The sequence below is a fragment of the Zingiber officinale genome, chromosome 1A (assembly GCF_018446385.1).
Source record: "Zingiber officinale cultivar Zhangliang chromosome 1A, Zo_v1.1, whole genome shotgun sequence".
NCBI classification, from domain to species: Eukaryota; Viridiplantae; Streptophyta; class Magnoliopsida; order Zingiberales; family Zingiberaceae; genus Zingiber; species Zingiber officinale.
In genome coordinates, this window is record NC_055987.1 from 125,087,794 (window position 1) to 125,106,685 (window position 18,892).

The 18,892-nt window shown below is 35.6% G+C and overlaps 3 protein-coding genes across 5 annotated transcripts; 1 reads left to right on the plus strand and 2 right to left on the minus strand.

Moving 5' to 3' along the window:
- Positions 1–3,894: 3,894 nt before the first annotated feature.
- Positions 3,895–7,409, plus strand: LOC122030792 (V-type proton ATPase subunit F-like). Of its 2 annotated transcripts, none has more exons than XM_042589851.1 (5): positions 3,895–3,997; positions 4,665–4,759; positions 5,759–5,840; positions 6,680–6,762; positions 7,050–7,409. In XM_042589851.1, the coding sequence occupies exons 2-5, from the start codon at positions 4,697–4,699 to the stop codon at positions 7,212–7,214; spliced, it is 393 nt and encodes a 130-aa protein (XP_042445785.1). In that variant the 5' UTR covers positions 3,895–3,997; positions 4,665–4,696; the 3' UTR covers positions 7,215–7,409. The 2 variants fall into 2 exon arrangements, with proteins under 2 accessions (XP_042445785.1, XP_042445786.1); XM_042589852.1 differs by having other exon boundaries at positions 3,931–3,997; positions 4,674–4,759.
- Positions 7,410–8,145: 736 nt separating this feature from the next.
- LOC122002552 (zinc finger protein 36-like) lies at positions 8,146–9,170 on the minus strand. Its single transcript, XM_042557756.1, has one exon. The coding sequence runs from the start codon at positions 9,064–9,066 to the stop codon at positions 8,146–8,148; it is 921 nt and encodes a 306-aa protein (XP_042413690.1). The 5' UTR covers positions 9,067–9,170.
- Positions 9,171–11,198: 2,028 nt separating this feature from the next.
- Positions 11,199–17,472, minus strand: LOC122030814 (phosphatidylinositol/phosphatidylcholine transfer protein SFH13-like). 2 transcript variants are annotated; one of them, XR_006125625.1, is made up of 16 exons: positions 17,154–17,472; positions 16,573–16,644; positions 16,154–16,460; positions 15,969–16,068; positions 15,292–15,558; positions 15,123–15,200; positions 14,952–15,053; positions 14,821–14,870; positions 14,640–14,739; positions 14,415–14,513; positions 14,229–14,333; positions 13,331–13,487; positions 12,739–13,118; positions 12,217–12,291; positions 11,476–11,840; positions 11,199–11,390 (listed from the first exon to the last, which is right to left on the minus strand). XR_006125625.1 is itself a non-coding variant. In XM_042589863.1 (15 exons), the coding sequence occupies exons 2-15, from the start codon at positions 16,577–16,579 to the stop codon at positions 11,823–11,825; spliced, it is 1,845 nt and encodes a 614-aa protein (XP_042445797.1). In that variant the 5' UTR covers positions 16,580–16,644; positions 17,154–17,472; the 3' UTR covers positions 11,460–11,822. The 2 variants fall into 2 exon arrangements, 1 of the variants encoding a protein (XP_042445797.1); XM_042589863.1 differs by lacking the exon at positions 11,199–11,390 and having other exon boundaries at positions 11,460–11,840.
- Positions 17,473–18,892: the final 1,420 nt, after the last annotated feature.

An 18,892-nucleotide genomic window follows, 5' to 3' on the forward strand; every position in this document is an offset into this window, starting at 1 on the left:
TTACTTGATTCATTTTGAATTTTGCATATTATTTGGCCTTGTATTAGATTTAGGTTTAACCGTTGGTCAGTTAAATATATATTTCAAAAATTGGCTTCCAAACTGTGGTGAGGTACATGAGCCTTCTTGGGTATCGAAGCAACGACCACTTCTAGATAAAGACTTTTTAAGAAATTGTATATTTAACCTTTCTATTGGAAAACCTTGGTCTAACTAGTATAAGATGTGATGAGGTAGTTTTGGTTAATTCCACTTAGCTAAATAGACCAAGTAGGATATGTCTTACCCTACTTTACTTCCTAAACCAAGCTTCCTTAACGTTCTATCATCTTGCTCCACCTTGGTACTATATTGGACAAGAATCAAATTATATTTTTCCTATCTACCCATAATTATCCAAGTGGGTAGGTTATGTTTTTGAAGTCCAACTAATTTGATGTCTCTCCCTAAGTTATAGAATCTCCGTTTTGTATTTATATAATGAATTCCATTTTTAGGTACATAGTATTAATTTTGTCCTACTTGCTTGGTATGTAAGCTTTCAGAACTCATGTTAAGTGAAATAAATGTTTTATTAGTTGAGCTGAATTTATATCCGAGTCCAGATTTGTTGTATATAACTCTTTGAGATCTAAGTATCATATCTAGATATTTGGATCTTGTGGTGATTTTTTCTAGAAGTCCTCTAAACTTCTCAAATTCACATTTTAAGATAGAATCAACTTAAGTCGAGTTTCCATTTTGAATTTGTATAGACGAGGAATTTGGGTTAAATTGTTCCTTAAGGTCTTGATTTTCCTTAAGGAACAATTTAACTTATTTTTCAACTTCAATTAATTTTCTATTTAAGCATGCAACTACTTTAAAAAGTTTTATATTTAAAATAGATTCTACCTCATTGGAATTTTCATAAACATATACAAATTAGTGGCTTGATTCGTACTCAAACTCATCTTCTCACTCTGAATCAATGCAACCACCATTTGAGTAGGGATTTCTTTTTCTTACGCCTTTTTTCTTTGTCTTTTAGGTTTTGAGTTTTTTGAATTTGTGTAATCACCTCTTTTGATAAAGTTTTATGTTAATTGTTCGAAATTGGTATAACATCACTCGAGTCATCTTTTTTTAGTCTTATTCTCCAGCATTAGTAATTCTTACATTTCTGTTATTCATTTTTGTTAGATTCTCTCATCTAAATACCTCAAAGCGAAGGATATAGCACTGATCCCTCCACTCTTCAATGGGGACAACTTTTCATATTGGAAGAGGAGGATGGAGGTTTACTTGAAGATCGACATCGATTAATGGTTCATCATATGACTAGGGTATAAGACTCCAAAAGATTATGGAATCGATGTGCCACTTGATCCAGAAAATTGAAACTTAGAAATGAAGAAGAATACCAAAGTTGACTCAAAGGCGCAAACGGTGCTAAGGTAACGAAACAAGCTGAACCAATAGTATCTAGTCGGGGGGCTAGTAATATTGGGTCGCTTAAGGTGAGCATTATCATCTTTTTCTCTAATAGAACTCCCATTATTTGAAAAATATCAAACTTTTTAAATTTTTAAATGGTGTAAGTCCATTGATTAGAACTCTAAATTATTTCACATCAATATTAATATACTCTATAAGCCTCTTAATTTATTTATTCCCTAGGATATGAATTTGAGCCTGCAGAGGTAATAAAGACCTTTCTTGAGTCTTGATCCCCCGACCACTATAGTTATTATCTTATGCATTTACCAACTGATCCAATCTTGGGGGCCAATAGTTGGTATATTATAATAGCTATGAATCATTGCTAGGCAAAACAATTAAGATCTACGACATCGACATTGGTTCAAACGTTAATATATGCTACATTCTCAAATGACATATCACTTAACTATTATATTAACACCTCATTTTTATTAACACACACTCACATTTATTTTAACATTAATATTGATTATTTATGAATTCCACTATCTATTTATTCATTTTTATTCTTTATATCCATTTTTTTTGAATTTTTATATAAAATCCTCTAATTAGCAACGTTCAAAGAATTGAACGCGGTTAATGTGTGAGTATTATAACATCTATCCATATTGGTTTGTAACAGTATTTGAATGTTATAACATCCACATATTAATACTAATATGAATGTTCTTATAATTGATTTAATATATACACATATGAAATCTTGTTCAACTTATAATTGATTTGGAAGTACCCGAACGATTTAGGAACGTTTGAGATCATTTTTGCAGTAGCATTGGAGTATGATCGATAGGATCAATAGAATTGGAGTGGGATCAATAGAATCAAAGTAGGATCGGTAGAATCAGAGTAAGATCAGAGTATGATCGATTAAAATTTGAGAGATTATAATTTTTGACTCGAGTTGAATCATAAGACCTTTAAGATATCAAATTTAAGTTGGTTAAATGATCTATATTCCTTATAGGTGTAACAACCCAGTTTTAGTCCTAAAAAATATGATTCAAAGCTTTTTAGGAAGCTCCGAAGAATTTGTCATTTTATTAAAGTTATTTTTGTCTTTTACGTCATTAGAGTTTTGAGACTATTTAAATCATTGTTAATTTAGTTGCTATTAGTGGACCATTATTATTTGAGTTTAGATTATTCAGTTAAACCAAGAGAATATTCCCTGTTCGACAATTTGTTATGTCTCTTTGAAAAATTTTCTATTAAAATTAGTCTATAAAATAATTATTATTATGTACGTTAGATAATAATGCCATATGTGGTGTCGAATGCTGACTATTATATGTACATGTAAAATTATTAATTTATTTATATATAAATATTTTTTTTAGATATTTTTACTAATTATTAATTATGTACTATAAAAATTTCAAGAATTTTTAATAGAATCTTACACTTTAATCCTGACTGATTCAATTTTGACTTTAAATCGATCGGGTTTAAAATCAAAATCACGTTCTTATGGACTATGATTTAGACATTATAGTTCAAGACAAGTAATTTGGATAAAAAAGAATAAGATGCATTTTAATAATTAATAAAAAGAAGATATATTAATGATTCCAATAACAAAAAGTATTCCTAAAATAATATTTTACCACCAAAACATGTGGAACAGCGCCGTTAACGCTCTTATATTGACCCATATTATATTATGGAGGGAGGTTTAATAGATAGTAGAAAATATATAAATGAAATTATCATAGACACTATTACAATTAATCACTATTCATCACTATTCATGTGCTCATCATATATATTAAGTCATTACTCCAAAGATTAATAATTATTTATGATTTATTTTTATTTTTTCTATGTTGATCCTAAAACACGGATTGACGAAGACGTTGAGGATGAATATATTCATCTTTACCATATATATTAAGTCAGGCTTAAATTCCTATAATATATATAAATACATCCCATCTGTCTTTTGTATTCTTAATTATTATGATTTATTTTTTTACATGTAAATCTTAAGACGGACTACAGAGATAAGTATATTTACCTTTTGCTACCCTATATACTAAGTCGATCGTTGGAAAAAAAAAAATCACAGAGGCAGTGGAGGAGATCGTAGAGCGGTGGACTCATGTGGTTCTCGCATATTTATGGGATGGCTACACCAATAACTCCAATACTATTTAAACGTATTTGGTGCATTAATGAGATTTAAAAATTGGAAAATTCTTTCCTAAATAGAGATTTTTTTTAAAAAAAAATTACTGAATTTTTTAAATTTAAAATATATTTTCACGGGAGCCTCACTTTGGGCCCAAAACGTGGCAGCAAATTACAGTAAATATTTAAACGGATTCTAGGAACTTCTCATGTTAGTACCTAACTAACCGTCTCCGAAGAGGTAAATTATATCGGATCATTCAGATTAAAGTCCGACCCGTTATGAATCGTGATCTCGTCCCAGTCTCTCTCTCTCTCTCTCTCTCTCTCTCTTTCTTTCTTGTGGACGGCGATCAGGGAGCGTCACCGAGCGGAGGCGACGGTGAGTATTCTCCTCCTCCTCCTTCAAGAATTTGATTTCTCATCGATCGATCGATCGGTTCGGAACGATCTCACTGAAGAAGTTAGGCGGTTTTTAATCTCTCCACAAAGCTAGGTTTAACGCTATGTTTTCAATCCGGATGCGATTTTGGTCACCATATGCTTATTTGCCAGATCAATTGTTCATTTTGATTGAATACTTTTTAGAAAGATTTGTTTTTTTTTTATAGAAAGTATGCGTATCAGATGAAACTCGACATCGGATTTCGGTAGGAATTGTTTGGCTACCTGTGCGATATACATCTTTGAAAGATGTTCGATCGACGATTTGATAGCTTCCTTGATAGAAACACGAATTGGTACGGTTGTGATTGCAGCGCCTCAAAGAGTCTTCCATTCTGTTCGTCTTGTTTTATGACGGGCATACGGCATTTGGGTTGGGGCTTTCCATTGGTTTTAAATGCTACATTGATAAGTTTGTTTCAGGTTGAAAATTATTCTATGCTTTTGTATTAGTAGAGAGTTTCGATTATTTCAGCAGGGTTTTATCAGTCTTGCTTGCATGATAGATGTTAGAGGTTCAAACGTTTCCTGATAGTTGGCCAGGAGTATTTATGCTTTCCTCATTTATGTTTCCCTCTTTTTAATTTTATATCTACTGTTTTTAGCTTATACAGGTGCCTGTTAAAGGTTTCTCATAATGGCTGGAAGCTCTCAGATCCGGACTAATAGTTCTGCCCTTATAGCTATGATTGCCGATGAGGTACACATGTTTACCAGTTGATCAATGTGTTGTGTGCACTTACCAAATCTCTTCACTCTTTTAGAAAATAATTGAATAATTAGGAAAGAGTAGGCAATAGCCAGATATCTAACAGATATGGATTGGACAATTTCCAAAATGGAGAATTTATATAAAGAATTTGAAGCCGTTAGTACTTGAGAAGGTGTTTAGGCGTGCATTTCTTTGACTTTTGAGCACTTTTAGCTTGCTATACTACAAAGTGGAGAAGTTATCTGTGAAAACACTAGCAAGCTTATCACATTTCTACGTCTGCTTGTTGTCTTGTGTTATTAAGTTGAAAGAGATGATATCTTTCTACATTATAATGTCTTACAAAATTTCTACTAGCAAATATGTGCTTCGAAGGTTTCATCATTCCTCTTGTAATGTTTAATTTAGCGTTATAAAATTGGTTCACTTGCAAATATGTGGTAGTTATTCTTGGTTCTGTTTAGTTATGGATGCCATGAAATAAGATAACCATTTACATCATATCAAGGAATTTAAAGTTCCATTCAATCTCATTTTTGGCCTTGCATGTGATCATAGCTTCTTTTTTGGGAAACAAAATTGGTAAATGTTAAGGGATTGAACTAGCAAGCTCTTGAAATAACTGTTGTTTGTTTACTCTTGTACTCCTCTTACATGTTATTTCATTCGATAAGAATAGAGACTAGTTCAACTAATGGAGTTCATGTATAATTGGATGTGTACTTCTGCATATCATCTGTTGACATTCAAAAGATCTAAACTTTGCTGTTTTGATCAAATGCACTAATAATTATATTTCAGAAAGTTGCATTTGCTGCAAGCCTGCAAGATCACTATTATATATAATATTTTTTTCCATCCAAGCTGAACTTGTGATGGAACGACATGTTGCTAATCTACTAGTAATTATTGTGCCAATTATTTATGGTATTATATCATTCTGCAAATTCAGATCTAAATGGATGGCATTTGTTGCTTACATGTTAGGATACTGTCACTGGTTTTTTGCTCGCTGGTGTTGGGAATGTTGATATTCGGCGAAAAACAAATTACCTTATTGTGGACTCAAGTAAGTACGTTGGTGGATTCAGCAGATCGAAATTCTTTTTCTTTCAATTTTTTTTCTGCTGTCACTGTAGGACCCTTCAAATGTAGGAATTTAACTTTATATATTAGCCTATGATGATTCATAATTCTATTTTCTGCCATTTATGAATGATTGATATCCCAATTATTTTTACCATGCTATCATTTTTATCACCAATATGCAAGTTTCATTGTGTATCTAAAAAATAATTGAAAAACTAGATTGTCCAATCATTCAACTATTACCAATTGCGTCTGTTGAAACTCATGGTCTATAGAAAGTTGTATCAGTTAGAAGATCCAAGGGCCTCATATTTAACTGGTTTTTGAAAAGATGTTTTGACTATTCTACTCTACTGATAGATTATGAAACAATTCGCCAATATACATATCCATTAGCTTCAGATTTGCAGCTGACAAGTCTTTGAGAATGTTTAAACCTAAAAAACTAGGATATGGTGACTGTATCCTAGTAGCAAATTTTCAACTTTTCCAATGTTGTGCATGCTTTGTAAAAGTGTACTTCATATGATAAAACTTTCTTTTTTTCTTTGATCTACAAAATATCTAATTCTTTTTCCTTCGATGGTATTATTCCTTCGTCAACATTCTTGGAATCTTCATGTTCATCTCGTATATCAGTAGTATCTGTGGTTTGGTAGATAATCATTCCTTTGGTAATTGTTAAGCCACAATTGTGAATAATCACCCCCTGCATAAATCAAACTTGCTTCCCTTCCCTTTTTGTTTGCTTTCCTCATTTTTATATATTTTTGTTAATTCTTGTAAATAATAAAGTTGCATTTGATCGATTCGTTTCAGAAACAACTGTGAAGGCAATAGAAGATGCATTTAAAGAGTTCACCTCAAGGGAGGACATTGCTGTTGTTTTAATCAGCCAATATGTAAGTTGTTTATGGTTTCTAGTGTTTCATTGGTTCATATATAAAATGTTGGGTTCCTTGAAGATCCAAGTATATTCAACAAAGAATGAAAATCAATCACTTAAAAAGAGATTTTTTTTTAATGCTGTAACTGTCCTATATGTTTGTTTCATTTTTTTCTTTGTATTTCATCCTTGCATGGTGCATTCTTTTGATCTATCCAATGACTTCCATTGATATGGACACTTGTATTACTCAATTCTCTGCTAGCAATGTCATTGATTGATCTGAGTTTTGCCTTCTTTCAGATTGCGAACATGATCCGCTTCCTAGTCGACAGCTACAATAATCCCGTGCCCGCCATCTTGGAGATTCCATCGAAAGATCATCCGTACGACCCTGCTCATGACTCTGTTCTTTCTCGTGTGCGGTATCTCTTCTCCGCAGAATCAGTGGCCTCAGGAAGACGCTGAACTCTTTCTCGTTTCCATGCAACAGATCGATTGATCCATGTCTCCCGGTTTGCTTCTCTTCTTCCCTCCCTAAAGTTCAAGACTATATTGTGTATAATAATCCTCCATTTTAATGGCGGAACAAACAAATTCACTTCTGTCGATCTGGTGAAAACGTTTTGCTGACTGAATTACCATCCCTAGTTTCGACCGTTATCTCCACCCCTCCTAGACAGTGTTTACTTGGATGGAAGACGAGGTGGAGTTGAGAAAGATCTACACATCGATACGGCTTCATTCTCCATGTGTAATCTTCGCATCCAAAATAAATACAACTTTCGCCCTTGTTTCTTACGAAGGGAAAGAAACTCGTATAGTTCTACAAAGTGATAACAAGATTCTCTGATGATACTTCTACAATTGCTAGCATCATTAAAAAAAAAATCTAATCTACCATTAAACTTACTATATTATATTGGAGCCGAGCCTGGTGATGCCCCCATCTTAATGCTCTTGTAAGATAATAAATGTATTCCTTATGTGATAATCGTTATTCCAAAGGTTAGTAGTCATCGGACTGATAGGGTGTTGGGATAAACGTATTCATGTCATGTATTCGTCTTTTACCACTGGTAAGATGGTAGACGATCTCACATTATCTGAAAGAAGAAAAATTACAAGAATATTTATCCTAGCTCAATGACGTTTAGAGTAATCATCTATGGCTACCATATTATATTGATCTTTATGAAAATTAGATTTCTATGACAATTAATTAAATGCAGTAATATATCTTTCGATTTGATTTATTTGGATGGGTATTAAAAAGAAAAGTCTGTAATATTTCATGCATGGATCTATAAATCCAAAATTGATTAGAATATTAAGCAATGCTAAACCAAATGCTATATATAATATATATAAATATAAAACTATTCAGGAAACTTTTAATTCAGTTTTCTTCTGATTCGAGGCACGGCATCTGGTTGAGATCGATCTCCGACCGTCCGGACGTCGCCGGCGACGGGGTTCCCAGGCTCGCGCTCCCATCGTAAGATGGCGACGTGGAAGCTCGATGAGTGGCCTGCTGCGCCGCCGCTTCGTGGAAATGACGGCGTTGGTGACCGCCGAGCGCCTGCCCGCTCGAGAAGCTCAGGTTGCAGCTCTTGCACCGGTGCTCTGTCACAGCAGCCGCCGCCGCGTCGTTCTCGGCCTTCTTGAGGCCGTTACTAGTAGAGTTGTTAGTCTTTTCCGTCTTGTTGTGGCTGGCTCGGTGTCCGCCCAGAGCTTGGTGAGAAGAGAAGGTCTTGAAGCATATGGTGCAGACGTATCGACGTCGGTCCTTGGCAGTAACCGACGAGGAGCTAGCGAACTCGAGGCTTTGCGTTTCTAGATCTTCAACCCTCGCCTTGTTGGACCTCCTGCAGCTCGAAATCTCCGTTACGTACTCATCCAGCTCGTCAAAATCCGATCTTGGGAGCTTCTTCCCGGCGGCGATGTAAGTTAAGATCGTAGCGGCGGAGGCAGCGGCGGCGGCTTCAAGGACGTCATTCCCTCCGCCGTCGTCTTCGCTGCTAAAATCAAGCTCTTTCCGCCCTCTCTTCGCGGTCGGCCGCTTCACCGGAGCACGCGGCGGCGGCGATGGATTCTTGTCCTTCGCCGCGGGTGGCGGCGCAGCGCCGCGGTAGTCGCGCTCCGGGTGGCATCGCAAGTGGCCGAACAGGGCCTTGTCGGAAGGGAAGCTTTTCCCGCACTCAGGGCAGGTGGAGCCCTCCGCCGCCTCCGCCGGCGGTAGCGTCTTCTTCGTCAGGGGCTTGATTCGTATCCTGAGATGAGTAGCACAGCTATTCTCCTCCATGGCTTCAGCTCCCATCAACGATCCCCTGCGCGAGAGTGCACACAAACACAAACACAGAAGAGATCAAAGAAGTGAAAGAAGCCGCCATGAACCGAAACAACCATTAATCTTTCAGCTCGCGAAATCGAAACAACACCTTCCGATCAGTTTCCGAAACTCCAAAAGCCGCAAAAAATCCCACACCAAAAATCCTCCCACTCAATCCGCGCAAGATTGAAGAACAATAACTGCGCAATAAAAACACACCACGAAACCGAAACCCCAGCTCCGACAGCTAAAACCAAGACGAAAGGAGCCGCCTTTCTCCACAGAATCGATCGCTAAGAAGCATTAAGCTGCGATTCAGTGAAAAAGGAGGCTTTTTGGAAAGGAGAGACGAATCCGAAGACGAGATTAATTCCGATCGAGCTCAGGCGGACTGTTTCCGGCCGTTAGCTTACCTGATGGATCGAGCTGGGTTTCGTGGCCTCAGCTGGCGGCTCTCCGCCTTCCCTTTTCTCGATCCCGGAACAAGAGAGGAGACTTCCACGGCGGCACCGGCGATTGAGTCGGAGCAGCATACGCCGATTCCAACCTCCATGCCCGTTACATACGCTTTCGCGTGCGCTCCGTTTGTTTTGGAAACCCATCATAGGCGCGATCCGGAGCGATCCTGGCCGTCCGATCGCCGCCAGGAGATCGCCTTCCATTAAATTAAAGATTTCGATTTGTTGAAATTGGAAAAATATTTCCAAAATTTTCTCTTATCTCTTCCCTTAAATGCCCTTCCTTCCAACTATTTTATTGCCCTTCTATCAATTCTAAATTTTACTTCTAAACAAAAGTTTTTGATTAATAAAAACTCGGAGGTTTAATATTTTCCATAAAAAGTTTATACTCCAATTAGTAATAGCTAGCTAGCTATAGCTAGCTCATGTCGACACTGTATCTTGATCAATGTGATTTAATTTAAGTCGGTTCAATTTAATAACCCCACTAAAGGTCTATTTGCTTTCTTTAGGGATATAATCGAGTGGAGTCGAGCTGAATTTTTGAATATTTGAGTTTGATTCGTTTATAATTGAGCCGAGCTTGAATTTTATTTAATGAATATATTCAAGATTCACGAGTTTATTTGAATTTTTATCGAACCTAAACAAATTTAATAAATATAAATTATAAATTTAAATATTCATTAAAAATTAAATTATATATTTAGAGAAAGTTATAATATTCTTATTAAAATTTATAATTTTATTCTAATAAATAAATTTAATATATTTATCTATATATTTCATAAATAGAGTGGGTAAAATCTATAAATTTAATATTAAAATTATTATTTTTTATTTAAAAGTTAATTCATGAGTTTAACGAACATGTTCACGAGCTAACTAACCGAATATTGTGATATTTGAGCTTGATTTATTTATCTTAACGAGTTTTATTAAACGAGCTCAAGCGAATTTTTATCGAATCAAATTTCGAATAATTCATGAACGACTTTCATTTACACCCCTAACTTTCTTATAACCAGTTCATCATTCAATTTCTAGATCATGTGGTTTCAATATACAAAGTCAAAGTCAAGCTGTAGTGATTCTACTATTGCATTGAATATATTATTTATTTATTTATTTATTTATTTTGATAATATATGTGTTCTGATTTCCCTCGATTAATTCTGTAGGTAAATGATTTTCTTCTAAGTTCGCCAATCAGGTAAATCATTCAAAATTTGACTTGATTTTTATTCCATTTGAGATTCAAATTTTGATGTTTTTTTTTTTATTACTTCGAGTGATGTAGAGAAAGAACAAGGAAGAGGTAATAATACAACTGAAATAGGTAAAGACATAGGAGAGTTAAATGTATTATATTACTATAGAATCTACATGGAAGATTTACGGTTTGTCAATGTCAAACGACGGGAAGAGAACCTATGGTTAGTCAAAGTCAAACGATTTGATCAAATGAATCCAACAGTGTGAGTGGACCAAATGGGCTAACAAACCAAGCAGGCTAGGCTCGACGAGACAAGCCAAGTGTGGTCAAGAATTTAACAGACCAAGTGGACTAGGAACACCTCCTGATGGGTTAAACCGATCGAACAAGTTTGGTTGAGCCGAACAGATCAAATGAGTCAAGCCGAATTGATAATTCTAGCTGACCAAATTATGGGCTTACAAACTGAGGAAGACTTACTTGGACATGACAAGCTAAATGTGGCTGAGCATTCGATAGGCCAAGTGAACTAGGAACTCCTGATGGGTCGAACCGATCGAACAAGTCAAGTGAGTCGAACAAACCAAACACACCATTGATAATAGATGCATTCTGGCTGCTTATCTTTTCCTCTCCTGGAAAAAGAACAGAACATATCATTTCGAGAAATTCAATGGCCAAACTCCACAGAAGACGACTGTTCAAGCATCGCAAAACTACCTTAACAAGATAAGCTATCCTTACAAAAGAGCCAGCTTCCTCAGTGAAGCCATAAAATTCCTATTGTCACATCAAAACTCGACAGTGGAAACAACATTCAAGTAACTGAACACTTGTAGCAATCAATATATGCACAAGAATAGCTCTGACTTTTGCAGCTTTTTTTCCTTTCCTTTTTGATTTTTTCTTTTCCTTCTCCTCCTTTGCCATACCACATCGATCGTCATCTTCCCTGAGCTCATCGCTCAAATGATCTCGTGTATCCGTTTGAGAGTGCAAAGTATGACTGTATGAGAGTATTCGGGAGCAAATCTCATCAGCTTAAGGATGTAGTAGTCTTTCCCTGATCAACAAAACTTTCTCCTCTGCAAAGAAACATAAAGACATGCTTGTTAAAATCCAGTTCATATATCTAAAACTCCACAAAAATTCTTATCTGTCCTAACAATTCTGTTACTTATTTTCTTACCATTGAAATCTATTTCAAAATTCAGCTCTAGTTCTACTTAAAAAATTTAATCTCTAAAACTCCTATCAAGTAATTCAAGTGATTCATTAGCGTTTTTTTTTTTTAGTTTTGTGTCATCTCTTGTTCTTTGTTCAATCCCTTCTTCCGAAAACTTCATACTACACTCACTTGGTCAACAATATTTTTTCACAAATATTTTTTTTTTTACAAAATCGATCATCATTTCAAGTTGTGGACAAGGTAAACATATTGCATATGTCATTTCAACTTACATTGACAATAGAATCTTTCATAGCCTCCAAAGTTGCTTCCATCTCCATTTGCTTCATCATTGTTGCTTGCAGTACCTGAACGAAGACAAAGTGATTTAAACATGGTAGCCAACAAAACAAAATCAAGATCCAAGAGAAACACGCACAAGAAAAGAATCATAGTTGAATCGTTGAATTCCATAGCAAGCAAATATACGAGCCCAAATCAAACATGTATAGAAAAAAAGGCAGCAGCTTGATAATTTTTTCTTAAATCTGAAGTTGCAGAACTATGATTGTCAGGCTAAATGTCCACATAGATCATGTAATTTTATAGAAAAAAAAGACAGCAGCTTGATTATTTTTTCTTGAATCACTACACTAGTTGTGCTGGATCCTAAAGCATTGAGATTGCCATGGTAATTCACTTTTCATTGCAAAGAAAATTATTTGTACTCTCATTTAAAATGCTAGGAAGAAGCCAATAGACCAAAAGTCAATAGTTTAAATCACTATCGATATGTTGTGGGAGTAAATACTTACTTTATTTGCCATTTGGAGATCAAACTCAACACATCTTATCCTATCCATAGAATCCAATATCATGCGCTCTTTATCTAGAGGGATCTCAGCTGGCTTATTAGTAAGTTGGTTTAAAATCGATTCCACCCTTTGAAGGCGCTCCATGTAAGCAGTAGCATCTTTGATCATGGTTGCAGTAGCAGAGTACTTTTTATGTGACAAGTCCAATTCGCTTGACAGATGAATATTCTCTGATCTGCTATCCTGTCTAGACCTTAACATAGGAAAGAAGGATAGCATTTTTATGAGAAATGCAACCGACATTCTTGCAAGAGTGTGTAGCTTTCCTTCTCCTGCATTATCCTTGATGCTGTGCCTCTCAGCGATGGTGTTCGGTGAATCTGAAAAGGTGAAATAACTCTACATTTACAAGGCCATCAAAGAAAAATAGGGAGCTAGAAATAGAACTAATGAGACATTGACATTGACTATAAGCACAAATTATGTGCATCTTAGCAGTATCGCAAGTGATCTGAAGTAGCAAACATTTAGTACTAGCACAACTAGAAAAAGTAGTTGATAATTCAGTCAAGTAGATTAAAATGTTCGATACCAAGTGAAGTTGAAACTGCATTTGCAGAGCCACATGCAAGATCTCGCACTGTCCACACATCAAGCAGGGATCCAGCTTGACCAATATCAACAACTTTATCGATCGTGACAAATTGTTCATCACAGCTATGATAAGCGATCAAATCTGCCTCCCCAACCTGCCAAATCCAATGACGGAAAAATTAATCACAAAGTGAAGGTTGTAGGAAGTGCATGTGGATTTGTGGATTGATGTCTAATTATTTTATGATCCTTTGTTAGTCTATCGATCTTAGCATGATGAGCATCTCCTAATGTTTCTTCTCCAACTACGAGACTTGGACACAAGTTAGAGACCTGCATATAAGTAGCATCTCTTTATCCTACAACATGATTAGTAATCTCCTCCAATTGCATCAATCAGACACAAGCACTCATATCAGTCAGAGGTCACTTCTAAGCTTTTGCAATTGATTTAAGAGACATCTTTCAGGTTACTTTAGATGTCAGAGTCATGCAGAATTTCTTGGACAAGCTACTCACCATCATGTTCCTTCACACTGTCCCTCCTGAGATGGACCAGAAAAATCCAGATCTTTGGAGGCTCATCCTTCCACACCTATTAGGTGTATACATGCAAATGCTACAAGCTTCCACCTTTGTTCCACCATCATCCGATCCTATGGTGGACCGATCTTCTTTGATGGTTCAATTGTTATCTAGAGGATCATGAAGCACTCAAGGAGGTCATGCATGAATTACCCCTCTACTCTCTTAGACAAAATTCAGGGTTCACAATTGATATTTATTTCAGATAAGTTAAAACCTTTTTATTAACTTGAGCTAGATGAGTACTAACACAAAGTTGAATAAAAAGTGAGATGTTAGTACCAATTACCAGTCATGTAATTCAAACTAACCTCTTTACGAACTAAAGTATCCTCAGCGGACGTTGATATGACAGGAGAACCAAGATCATCAACCTCAGAAACTGATTCAGCCGCCGATGTATCACTATCTCTTTCCTGTCATTATAAGAAGAAAAGTTGAAAGGAAAAGGTTTTTGAGATCAACTAGTTAGAAGACTTAAAAACTCATAATCATGCCTTCAAAGAGTTCAGCCTATTACGAGGGATTGAAATTTTTTCTCCGTCATATTTGTGTCTGCTTTCCATCAAGTGGTCTGCATCAACACCTTGCACAAGCTATGTGTGAAAATAAGGTTAAAACTAGATTACTTTCTCAGTCTACAAAGATTCAGCCGATAAATGATTGTAGTTTCTTCATAAATTTGGTTGGTTCTGCTTTTGCAGTTAAAAATGAGATCCTACCTTCACTATGACTGGATCTTTCCAAGGTCCTTTATTAGATCTAAGACATCCTCCATCATAATAACATGTACATGTACCGCCAAGAAATTCAGGAAGTTCACTGCATGCATATTATTATATGAGAGAATTAAACCTCGCAAGGTAGAGAAAATAATACATGAAAACATAAGCTCAAGAACACCTTGAATGAATTGCTTCAAGAAGTCTACTCTGATATTTGGTTCCTAGAACCTGCATCTCCAGACTTGAGAACACAATAGAAGACCCAAGAAAGAGTCAAATAAATTTGTTGTGATGGATACACTTTCTTACATGTATCTTTGAAGTAGTTTTGGGATCAAGAAAGCCTTTTACAGTATTCCAAAGAAGCTTGAAACCATGGCCAGCATTAACGATAAACATTTGATGCAGTGTCTGTGAAAACTAAAATCATAAGAAAATTATGAACCCTAAAAGTGCGTTGAAAAGCATCTTAGAATATACCTCAGGATAATAATCACCATCTATTTTTTGCATATTGAGTAACAGGTCTCTGGCTGTCTTGCTGAAATTCTTCAGGCCCTGCATTGACGACAAATTGAACATCAGTGGATAAGACTAATCCGAAGGAAATGAAGAGAGCAAAAGGTAGTTGTCATTGTGAGAAAAATACCACGCCTTGTACATCCAAAATCGTGGTCGATGAATGTATGTGTCTTTTGGCAGCAATAGAGCATGCAGGAAATTTCTCAGCCAGAGCTCTCTCAAATTCTTGCACATGATACTTTAAGTACCGCTCAATTGTGGTTATATGCATGAGCTTATTTGGCTCAACCTTCCCAAGCCTCTCTATGTAAACTGGCCTACCCTCCTTGTCAACTCCATGATATCCATGTGGATAACAGCGCAAGACTCTATCGAGTTCTTCAAATTCGAAGTTCTACACAATAAATTTAAGTAGCATAATCTATCAGATAGTATCCATAAACAATTCTTTCCCAATAGATAATAAAAAATAGAAACCAATCACACATGCCAAGTTAAGCCTTCTGACATGGAAACACACTTGGTACCTTCCCCATTGATAGCACAAAAATTGAAAAGAACATAAAAGAAGAGCAGTGTTACATATGATCGAACAATAAAAAAAAACTTTACGACAAGCACAAGATGGACCAATTGAGCCAAAGATTTAGGCATTACAAGAAAAACAAGATGGCAGAGGCTTAAGCACAAAACAAACTGAAATTTCAAGTCATTTTCTATGTTACTCAAGGTATAGTACCCATCTCAATGTAGATGCTTATTTCGTGCATGGTTGGATTTCTTGACGAAAACATACAATCTTACCTCCAGAATTGTGTCAGTTCCAAATTCTTTTCTCCATTGAAGCATCTCAGCCCACATATGGGTTGCTTTCTCCAAGTCAAATTTTCTGGCCTTGAGAAATCTGTTTAACAAACAATACTTAACAATCCTGATATGACCTGAGCACATGAACTTAAAGATCATCACATATCTTAAATGATTCTAACCTGAGCAGTGTGTGATAGTCATCATGTCTATTAGGCAGCAAGTTCTTGGCAATGAGTTGCTGCCGGAATGAGTACACTGCTCGCTCCTCTTCAGCATCTCTCACATCCTCGATTGAAACCGAAGGCACCCTGAAGTCGACTCTCCTTCTCCTTCGTTTCTTTAGAGAGTGAGTGAATCTACAGGAAGCATTCAACGCTTTTTTCTTAAGGGCCCCCATTCTTGTTCGCTGTCTCTCCTCCTCAGAGTTCTCCGCATCTGATTTTCTTTCTTTTCTCTGCTCGTAGTTCAATGGGCCTCCAACAAAATCTGCACAGAGGACTGGTTAGTGAAAAAACAACGATTCCGAATGTTGATTTCGTTCTTCTTTCTCTTTCTCATTTTTTCCCACAGAAATTAGCATGATAATGCAAAGGACTACCTGACATTTTCAGTTTAGGCGCAACGAGATCTTTTGTTGGAACATCAAGGGATCAAAAGAGGTGAACTGAACCTGCCATCAACCATACGAGAACAAATCAATCATCAAAAAAAAAAAAAAAATGGAAAAACATATTTGCCAGAACCAAATTACGGCGAGAAGCAATATGCATTATGCAGTGACGAAGATCCAAATCGCACTCAGCAAAATGCAAAGACTCGCACACTGGTAAAATTAATAGAAATTTTTAGACGCCAAGAACTCAATCTGAATCATCTTGTTTTCGGCAGATCAAAACAAACCCCCAAAGTTTACCAACACGGGTAAAATCCATGTTTTTCTTATGAGAAAATGGGAAAGAGCTCAAACATTTCAAGGAAGAACCACTCAACGGAAAAGTAGATTTCCACTAAAATAGGAATGCGAGAACCAGCAATGGTTCAACAACTCATTCTCTTCTGAAGAAAAAAAAAATCTCCGAAGAAACAAAACCCATCCAACTCAAGAAGCGGACTCAAAGCTCCAATCTTGAGATGCGAACCCGATCGAAAAAGCTCAAATCACAGGATGCCGATAAATACCTCGCATAATTGGAAGAATCAATGAGGGATTTCGCCAATACTGGAAAGATCAGCTAAGATCAGCACCCGCTGCTTCTTCTCCAGCTCCTCCTCCTCTGCTTCCGATGCTGCTAGGCGAGCGGCTTCGTTTGCCCGCCACTTTTCATGGCTATGTCTCGTGAGGGAAAGCGCAGCGGGGAAGGAATCGAGGAGGGGAATGAAGCGGAGGAATCGAGGAACGAAGAGCGTTAGCAGAGACGTCGGCTCCCCATTCATGCGTAGCTGTAGCTCTACTCTCTCTCCTACTTTCTCTCTCTAGGCTCTTCTATCACATTAACATTGTGATGGTGGTGGCAAAATCGAAATTTTAAAACACTTCATATTTTTTATTATTCAAATTTGATTTTTTTTTTAAATATTAAATTCATAAACAACATTTAATATTTCGACAGGATTCTTTTGGATTTCATGTTTTTATTTTTGTTGCATTTAATTTGCGTTTGGGTTTGGACAAAATAATATTAAATGCGTCTAATATTTGTTTTATTTTTTATTTTTATTTTAGCGAGTTTTGGTGGTTTTATTGCTCAACGGTCTCATCAAACACGTTAATCTAGAAATATCGGTGGCAGGTCAATTTAAATATATTTAAAATTATGCACGTTTAATGATTAAAAAATAGATCAGTCTAATTAAAATATATTATAAATATTTCAAACGAATATTTAATTTACATCCAAATTAAAAGAGCATTTTTTATTTTTATTATCATTAAAAAAATTAAAAACAATTTTTTTCAACTAATAATTAATAATAAAATATGTGTAGCTCATAAATAAATTGGCAGTGGTAGGCATAAAAACAAACAGTACAATACGAAGAATCTACCGCCATTTACTACTCATCGCCAAATAATTGGTGCATTAAATATAACATTCCCTTCTATTAATTAATTATTTATTTATTCCAATCTGTTTTTTCTCAATTGGATCCCCAAATTTTGATTATTTAATATTAGAGGAACCAGTACTTTTTTTTGCAACAAGTACTATATGCATTATTTACCCAATATAATAACTTTATTATTATTTTTTATTTATTTAATTTTGAAACGACAAAGTGAATATTTCAAGGTCGCGGCGTTCTGCAGCTCGACAGAGAGCTTGCAGAACAGACAAAGCTTTCTACATATTAAAACAAAACTTTTAAAATATTAAAAAAAAAAAAAGAATAAGACAACAACTGTCTGTTAAATCGGACGCCTCGGTCAAACTATTATTTATTTAAATGGATAAAAATTAAATCAGATGAGTGTATTCTTTTTTATTAAAGAAAAATAAGTGTTAATTAAAATAATATTTTAATAAATAAATCAAACAATGAGACTCTATAATATTTATTATATTTTAGATGAAATGATCGAATAAGTAAAAATTAACATATAACTTTTATAACATGTAACAGGTGCCAATTAATTTGTATGTATTATAAAAATTAGCGGGTAATTTTTATAATAGTATAAAATACAGGAGTATTTTCATAATAACAGGAGGTCATTCGACTTTTTTTTAATATTTTTTTAAGAAAAAAGTGCCAATTTAATATTTCTGTTCATTTAGAACGTCCATTTTAATTTTTTTCCCTATTTAAAATATTTAAAAAATGTTTGGGTGACGCCTGACGTCGCCGTTGGGTGGTCCCGACAGAAGCTCGCTCTCCGAGGAGCGGCGACGCGACGATTTCGACGGTGACGCTAACGG